This window comes from Diuraphis noxia, unplaced genomic scaffold, assembly GCF_037042655.1.
Source record: "Diuraphis noxia isolate RWA-SAM2 unplaced genomic scaffold, SU_Dnox_SAM2 contig0003, whole genome shotgun sequence".
Lineage (NCBI taxonomy): Eukaryota > Metazoa > Arthropoda > Insecta > Hemiptera > Aphididae > Diuraphis > Diuraphis noxia.
The window spans coordinates 31,057,267-31,066,742 of record NW_028301713.1 but is presented as its reverse complement, the minus strand read 5'-3'; the positions used below and the strand labels follow the sequence as shown (position 1 = coordinate 31,066,742).

General features: G+C 29.5%; 1 protein-coding gene across 1 annotated transcript; it reads left to right on the top strand.

Annotated features, from left to right (window-relative positions):
* Nucleotides 1–1,677: 1,677 nt before the first annotated feature.
* On the top strand, nucleotides 1,678–9,300 carry LOC107167117 (uncharacterized). The gene is made up of 3 exons (XM_015516018.2): nucleotides 1,678–2,421; nucleotides 5,623–5,854; nucleotides 7,586–9,300. The coding sequence occupies exons 1-3, from the start codon at nucleotides 2,290–2,292 to the stop codon at nucleotides 7,897–7,899; spliced, it is 678 nt and encodes a 225-aa protein (XP_015371504.1). The 5' UTR covers nucleotides 1,678–2,289; the 3' UTR covers nucleotides 7,900–9,300.
* Nucleotides 9,301–9,476: the final 176 nt, after the last annotated feature.

Here is a 9,476-nt window from a genome sequence, read left to right as displayed (position 1 = left end):
TTATTATATATTGATTAATTACAATTTTTTCCCATTATTATTATAATTATTATGGTTTTATTCATAAACTAAATTAGAACACAAAACTAGATGAATACAATAATACTTACCTTTGTACCCAACATAGTAATAATACTAAGCTGCAAACATATATTTCAGATTCAGAGCGGAGCTATAAATGTACCTATAATAGTATAATGATGGTTATACAGATACAAGATGTGTTTTTTTTTTTGTATTTGCAGTGTTATCACGTTCTAGAGCATTAAGTTTGTTCAGAAATCAAATATACGTAGTTGATACTTTATGATGTAAACCGCAACAATATGGTCTCTAAATAGTTGACATTGAAAATAAAATATATAAATACTTTTAACTTTGTTGTGATACGCTGAAAAGTAAAAAATATTCATCTAAAATCAAAACCATAATTTAATGAAAATTAATTAGATACCTAAGTAATACATCATATTATTTAATTTTTAAATTTTTAACCTAATAAAGTATAAATTTAAAGTTTTTAACAACTTAACTTTATCTACTTGAAGATTCCAAGTAAATTATCTAAACATCCTATAAATATTTAAAGGGATCTATAACTCCTTACGATAGGAGAACAATAAAATTACAAATTTCAACGTTACTACAAACTACAAGTATAGTTTTTATAGGGTAAAATTATTTTTGAGATCTAGCTTTCAATATTTTTTATTATTGTTATTATTATTATTAGGTACATGAGGTTGTTAGTTTATAATATGCACAATACTTTTTGTATAATTATTAATAAGGTGCTGTGCTAAAAAATCGCGCAAGAAATGGTACCTATGTATTCACTCTACTTATGCAGATGATGACTTTGAAATATTTAGCTTACATATACACACACACAGTGGTTGACTTGGAAATAAAGTAGTAGAGGTACTCTAGCTACTTTTAAAATGTAGCGTCCCTAGCATTTTAATAAAACTTACATAATCATGGCGGTGGGGGGGGGGGGTTAAAAGCTTACATAACAAGCCGTCCCAAACGTTCCCCTTTAAAAAAGAAGTAGGGGTACGCTAGCGTATCCAAAAAATTAGTTGAGGTACTCAGTCCCCCCCCCCAAGTCAACCACTGCACACACAACAGTGTACTATACAGTGTAATAATGACTTTAACACACACATGATACATCGTCCTTGTTATGGTATCGCGTACACGACTGCACGTGATGTACCTTCGTACCCACTAACCCCTGACCACTGTAAGATTATAGTATAATAATTTATATACAATATTTCATAGTCCATGGATGTATAAAAAACGGCGTGTCTGATATAGCTATGCAGAGGTCAAGCCCGTAAGCATCGGACACTGCAACTGCAGCAGTGATACGTATTATTCCTATATAATCTGCTACCGACGTTCCCGAGAATTGAGTACAGTACTATACTCTACACTCTACAATAATAATAATAATATATTAATGAGACCTGAATCAGCTATTATATGTTGTATATACCAGATAAGCGTATTATAATATAGGGACCATCGGTATGTTCTCACGGCGGCTGCTATATATAATATGATAAGATAATAATATTATATTATATTATCATTATTGTTATTGTTATTGTTGTTGTTGTCGTTGTCGTACATTTTTCCGGCGACAGCGACGTCGAAGGGACACGAGATGACGACGCGCGACGTACACGCTCATACGTCCAACACAACTCGACCGAGAATCATCACATATCATATGATTTGCATATTGTATGTATCTATCGTTATACACACTATTATACGCAACCACGATGATGTACGCATAATATATTTTTTAAAAACACGCACGCACGCGCACGAGCCAGCGGCGGCGAATTTAACTTTTTACGACGACGCATCAAGAGTAAATTATTATTATTATTTTTTTTTTTTTCTGAATGCGCCGACCCAGCCCCGCACAGTTTAAATTATCATAATCTCTTAACAATCCTTAATTGGACGGGACCGTTCAGGACGTCGAAACCACCGCGCACAATACACATAGACATACAGTCCCATGGTCCCGTCGCGTCATGATCTCGCGTTCGATATTTCAATACCTATAAAATAATATCATAACATCGTTAAACACGCATATTATTTACGATACCCAACGACCCAAGACGGTCGCGTCTCTTGCAAATTTTATATTAAATGATACAATAATATACGGTTTCGCTCGAATAACCGATAATTTCAATTAACTTGAATGTGATTTAATCTGATATAAAAAAAAAAAAATCTTACCCCTTATTCCGGTCAAAAATGTACCGTCTGTTTTTGGCACTGTGTTTATGTTACGGTTTGCTGGGCTACGCGTCCTCGGAGGAAACAACCACTTCGGTGTACGAACACTGCGGCAATTTGCAGCTTCAGGAAAACATTCAAATTAAATTGGTACGTGTTTATTATATAATAGATGAGACTATTGTGTACGCTATACTATAAACATTAAAAATATAAATCAAATATTATATATTATATACATGTAACTGTCAACTGAAATGTCCAGTAAACATCAATTATGTACAAAAATATATTTTAGTTTTATTATTCCTGTGGAAAATTTTATTAAGAAATTATAAATTAGGTTTGATAAATCTTGATTTTTTTTTGCAATTCATGTTACCAATGAAAATAAATCCTACAGCAATTAAAAATGTGGAAAATATACAGCACCACTTTTTTATATGCATTAAAAATTCAAATTTATGATTATAGTTATTTTGTTGTGATTAAAAAACTATTAATTATATGAATTTGAAACTATTGCCTTTATATGAATTATTATTTTCTATAAGCAGTGTTATCTTTTAGTTATCACAAAATACATCACTAGTTTTTGACCAAATCTGACCAATATCTGACTAGAGTCACATATATTTCCATTTTTTTTTTTAAATTTTACCGAACAAAAAAAATATAAAAATAAATCATCAAACAATTTAAAAAAGAAAAAGTAGTTCAAACTTTTATTTCAATGGTATTTCCTTGTAACAAATTTAATCTATAATTGGTATTCTAGGTGTTAAAATTCAAGTTATTTTAAAAATAATTGGAAAAAAACAATGAATCATTTGGAAAATTTGTCTATGTAATACCAGTTTTGACGAAATCGACTTTTTTACTCAAAAGGGAATCTTCGGAAAATACAAATCCTCAATAAATTTTCATTAATACAATTAATAAACATGAAATAATTTTTTTGCCTCTTTTTGTGTTATTTATAGCTATGTAATTTAAATTGTAGTCTTATTGGTTTTTTTTTGCAATTTATGTTACATCGGGTGGTTAATAATTATTTATTATATAATGATTCAATAATCAATATCATATAATACAATTTTATTGTAACAAAACTTATGAGTCATCATATTATAATAGATGATTATTTATCACCCACCCACCTATCAAATGGTTGTACATTGTTGCTGAAGTAACGGACCATAGGCGCCACTGTCCTCAGGAAACACATCAGGATGATTAGCCACATTTGTTTAATTCATATAAAGTAATGAATGCTGATCGACTGACCTAAACGACGTCAGAATAAAATGTAGTTATAAGAACGCGGTTCAATCTCTTGCTTGATAATTATAAATTTTGGTTCCGTTCACGTTTATTAACTTAAAGTGGCTACAATTAGTAAAAGTATATGTATTTAGAACGACTTAAAAAGAAATTATACAATTGTTACACTTACACTTATTCAAATAGCATCAGCACAATGTTTTATTAGTTTATTACATTTAATTCTATTGTAAATGAAAGATTGTAATAATTATATTATTCTATATACCTACCACGTGTTTTCGTACCGACCCATTGGAAGTTTCATACATTTTATCAAATTATTGCACTAAATACATTGCTAAAAACTGATTTACGCGATTGCATTCATATATCATTAAATAAATAAGACATTAGATTTGTAAACACCATCATGCTGACTTCGTGAGATTTTAATTTATAAAAATCCATCCAACAAATAGATATAGATAAAAAACTGTAAATATTAGAATATTTTACATTGTATAATAATAATAATAAGATAATCTATAAAGACAATGTCAACTTTTATATTGTATAACTATAATTTTGTAATTATAATAATCCTAGTAATTGAAGCCTTTATGTTAATAATAAAAAAAAAAAAAATCCATCCATTACAATTTGTAACATATTATGTTCAAGTTATAAAATTAAAAGATTTAATCCAAGGTGAAAAATTGACTAAGCTTTTAGTAGTATAATTTGGTATGGTGATTTTTATATTTTTATTTTATATTTGGCTATTCATTTTACACAATAATTATTTCTTATTATCTATGTTCACGTAGGTATGATAGTTGCATGCAAATAATATTTTAAGAGTGTCAACTCATCGGTAATTTTCAACTATAATGTTTAATATACACTAACACCTATAGATACCTTATAGGAACATAATGATATTACAGGATAAACTGATTTAAACAAGAATTTTAAAATAAAAGATGTTAAATGACAATTTTTTTAGTATCTTAGACCTTAAGTTTAATATTTAAAAATAATAATCAAAAACAATAGGTTGATTATACTTAATCAAACAACATTGAGATACATTTTTAGGATTGCTAATTCAAACTGGTCCATAACTTAAAAATATATTAATAATTTTACAGATTTATCAAAAGAAAATATGATTCTATAAAGGTAGGTATCTCATAAACGTTTAATACAAATATATATTAGATATAATTTAGATTTTAAATCCAACTGAAATAATTGTCAATAAATAAATAATTATAGAATTTAAGATGTCTTATATTTTGTACTTCACTTATATGAGTATATGTCTAAAAAACATTAGTTACCTATAAAAGTATAAACATAGTTTACCCATAATATTTGAAACCATTAAGAGGATGCCACACCCGTATGTATTATCTCCATCTTACAAAATGTACATAACAGCCAATTTTACTTTCACATTAATCTATTTTATTTTGTTATTTAAAAAAATAGAGTGGAATGACCTATTGATAAATTCAAAAGTGAATAAGATTATTATCTAGAAGATTTTATTGATATTTTAATAACAAATCAAGTTATAATAATTATTTTAAAATTTATAAAAACGTACAATTCAAGTAAATTCTCGAGAACGTAAATATGCGATATTTACATTTGTAAGACGAACACAAACGGGTGTGGTGTCCTACTCTTAAAATTAAAATAATGATGTTTTGTTTTTTTTAAATCATCAAATTCTATACTGCACATCAGTCCTTGATGCAAATAGATTTTTAATAGGATACAAACAAATTAAAATTAAATGCCGTTTAAATTGCACCTTGTTTTATAATTTATTGTGTTACATTTTTTTTTTCAATCAAATTGATGATGTCATTTTACAGACATTAATATATACTATACAATGTCACTAATGTATATCAGTATTTAGAATTAATGTTTTATAAGCTACACGGGCATAAAAAAGATGATTTCTGTTTAAAAATAAAAACAATTTAAAAATCGAATCATTAAAATACCCACATACGTTTGAAACAGAGGTATCTCAGTAATATTACTATTTTTCATTATTTTTATTTTCAGATAACTGGTACGTGGTATGTAATTGAAATTCTACAACACAAAACAGACGACAAACAGTTTCATGGAGAGAAATTTGAAGTACCCACTTGCCCTTCTGTTTTCCTAACGCTGGCGGGTTCTGATACAGATCTGAAACTTTACTGGAGCGAAGATACAGGTGACATTGAATATCTGTTCAAAATTAAAGACAAATCGTCTCCAGGATTCTGGCTGTCGTCTGGATCACAAAACGGTAATAACCAAAACTAAAATCACTTATGTATATGTTGCATGTTTTAATCATTCACTTTCTTTAGCGATCGGTATACGCTTAGCAAATAGACAAAAGCGAGCCTTGAGGTGACCCCAACTCCCAAGACTATTTTTATACTTTATTTATGCGTTTAGAAAAGTTTAATTGTTGTATAAATATTAAATACGTGGGCAAAGTGCAAAGTGCAAACCACAGTTGGACATGGGAATTTTATGGACATTAAGTTGTTGAAGACAAAATAGGTACAGAGGACAAACCTTTATTAGGAAACATTACTTAAATAGGACTACGACTATTTATATGCGACTTATTAGTAATGACACTGATGCACGTCATAATACCATACACAAAAGAAAGTTAAAATGTGAATATAATAACTTATGAGTGTTGTTAGTGAACGGTTTTTACCCTCATTTAACCATTGACGCTAACCAATAAAGCAAGAAATTAATTATAATCAAATATATTATTCGGTTTTAATTTTTCAGCTGTGTACCTATATTGTTTAATTTCATATGTAGTGTGTGAGGTATATTTATGATTTTATCACACATGTCTACATAGTACATACATACATTATATGATTATATATTGTACTATATATATATTTGGTTGAAATTAATAATCTTTTTGTGTGGATTTAATAACAAAGATCAATAACCCTTTCTCATTATTTAAGAAAAAGTATAATTTTAACTTATAATATTATTCTTATCAAACGGCAAACACTATACTTAAGTCTTAAATTATAGTTTAAAACCATAAGAAATATAATTGAAGCGAAAAACTTAATTACCTACCTGCGTTAAATGTTACTAAAAATTATAAATAATTGATAATTATGTCTCGTTAAGCAGTAACCGTTGACAATTATATAGGTACGTCTTTAAAAAAGGCATGAAACGTAGGTAAAATATCAATTACCTAGGTCTAATACAAATATTTAGTCTTGATGTTTAGTTCGATTGTAAATTGTAAATTATAGAAATAATTAAAAAAAATAATTTTAGCACCTACATATTCATGAGCAAAGTTTCAATTACCTACATTATTGGACCTCGTGGCTATCAGTTGTCACGGTACAAAACGGTCATTTTAATAACTATAGTAGTATAGTGAAACGTATAAAATTAATGAGTACCTAATAATGTACCTAACCTACTATATATTATTTATATAAATTATGATATTTAAAAACTCCGAATTATCATATTACACAGGTTGGTACACATAATAATTATTGTACGTTGAAATAACAATCTGCAAAGAAAATATATTATGTGAAATTCCTCTTTTAGCAGAACCTGCTAATTTTCAATGTGGCAATGTCCACGACATGTTTTTTGCCTTTATACATGTATAAGTAACTTCAATTTCATTTCAAAGGCAAAACAAAACTTCATAAATATGTACACTAATCCAAATATAGTCTTAATTCATTTATAAATAAGTACCTACTCGATGTATAAACAATAATCCTAGTATCCCAATATAGCCTATGTCGCCGAGGATAAATCTTGTAAATAAAAATAAAAAAAAATATATTGTACCTACGTTGAAATAACGACCTGCAAAGAAAATATGATAATATTATTGTGAAACGCCATTCGGCGGAAACTAAAAATGATGGGGAAAACTGCTCATTTCCAATGTTCGCGACATGTTTTAGTGCCTTATTAACGTTTAACCTGGACGCCGTCCGTTTTGCAGGCACCCTAGTGCAGGTGACGAACTACGACCAGTTCGCGGGCATGGTGTACGTCCGGAAGGCGATCAGCAATCACATGGTGTTGACGTTCTGCTCGCCGAACACGCAGCTGTACAGCGTGGTGTTGTCCAGGGACAAGACGTTGGACGCCAAGGAACTGAAGAGTATCGTGAACCACATGCACTTGCAAAAGTTGCCAATCACGCAGACGAAACGCACGTGTCGCAGCTCGGCGTCCACGGCCCGGGCCACCGCTTGGATGACCACCGCGTTCGGCTTGACGTACCTGGTGTGGTACCTGCGCGTCCACAAATAGGTCACGCGACTAAATAATACACGTGAGGCAGCAAACGGACGCATAAAAACACACACACACACACACACACACACAACCCATCCACCCGCACACACATACTATGCGAGCGAAGGGTCGGCGTCGGTTGGGGTTTACGAGGGGCTATATTAATTCATTGTAAATCATAATAGTCGAATCGGAAATTTTAGAAAAATCATCGAGATAATTATTGTTATGAATTCAACGTCATCGTTTCCGAATGATATCTGCTGAAGCCTACGAATATAAATTGTTTCATTTCGATTAAGACTTAAAATACAACCCGTATAATGCCAATGCGTACAGGCAAAACCTAAGTGTTATCATATCCATAGGATTTATCAAATAATTTTCCACATTACAATGTAGTTATATATTTCGAATACCAGCTCTTTATCTATTCATAAATAGAATATATATAATAATTAATAATAAATACAATATATACAATCGACGAAATCAGTACGTAACAATTAACTGTTTGATGCTTCTGTATGGTATAAGCCTATATTAATAACAACCAGTATTCCATTTTCATCATATTCGTTCCTTCAAAAAATTAAATATTTTGAATATTATTACTACGTGACTATGACACATATATGTGTGTATATATACGTATACGGTCACAATGCTATAAAAATAATCCGCAGTTTCTTTATGGACCCTCTAAACCCCTTTTCACTCCGACCCTGCGCATACACACAAATGATAATACTTAAAACGATAGAAAAAGAAGAAAAATAAATACGAAAAACTCGTACTTTCCATACCCAACATTGCGTTGTCGCCCGAATACATAAGGACGGCATAATAATTAACCTACCTATAATATGTGTAGGTACCACGCTCAATTCAAGTTGTGCAATAATAGGTACCGTTACAATCTATCAATTCCGTTCAATTTGTACTTTTGCTTAATTTTTCGGATCTCTTTAGTGCATAATGATTTTGTTTTATTGCGTGCCTATATACATGCTATACAATCTACCTATAAATTATAATATTGTTTTAGTTCACACATTTATTAACGTTTAATTGGATGACTACTATTATGGCAGTACCTACTATAAAATTATAATTGCACAATGTTGGGTAACCTTTTTGTTTGTGTAATTTATCTTCTTAAAAACCAATGTATTTGTTACAATAACTACTTAGATATAATTATTATTTAATAAAATTATTTGTAAATTGAAGAAAAAATGTTTTTATAAAATTGTATGAAACCAAATGTTTATTACAAATACCTTATATTAATATACCTACATATTACATACATTTTGCAGTAATCTAAGCTGCTATACAATGGCTATGAAATATTTTATAGCTTCGCGCAAATTTGTAAACTTTATTCGTATAAATAAAAAAGCACAATAATAATTGAACATTTACATTAAATCGAAACATTTACTGTATCTATATTTGGATACATAAAAATAGACTCAAATTTAACAATTGCCTACCTATACAATAATATCATTAAAAAAAAATTAAAAAAAAACATAAAAAATTATATTATTATAATAGGTATAGCCACAGTCTTGTTGCATCACTTG

What these genes read in the sequence shown, in the direction of transcription:
- LOC107167117 (XM_015516018.2), top strand. Translation starts at nt 2,290, where the DNA reads ATGTACCGTCTGTTTTTGGCACTGTGTTTATGTTACGGTTTGCTGGGC. An exon ending in AAAACATTCAAATTAAATTG is followed by an intron (nt 2,422 to 5,622) that starts GTACGTGTTTAT and finishes TTTTATTTTCAG; the next exon opens with ATAACTGGTACGTGGTATGT. An exon ending in GTCGTCTGGATCACAAAACG is followed by an intron (nt 5,855 to 7,585) that starts GTAATAACCAAA and finishes TCCGTTTTGCAG; the next exon opens with GCACCCTAGTGCAGGTGACG.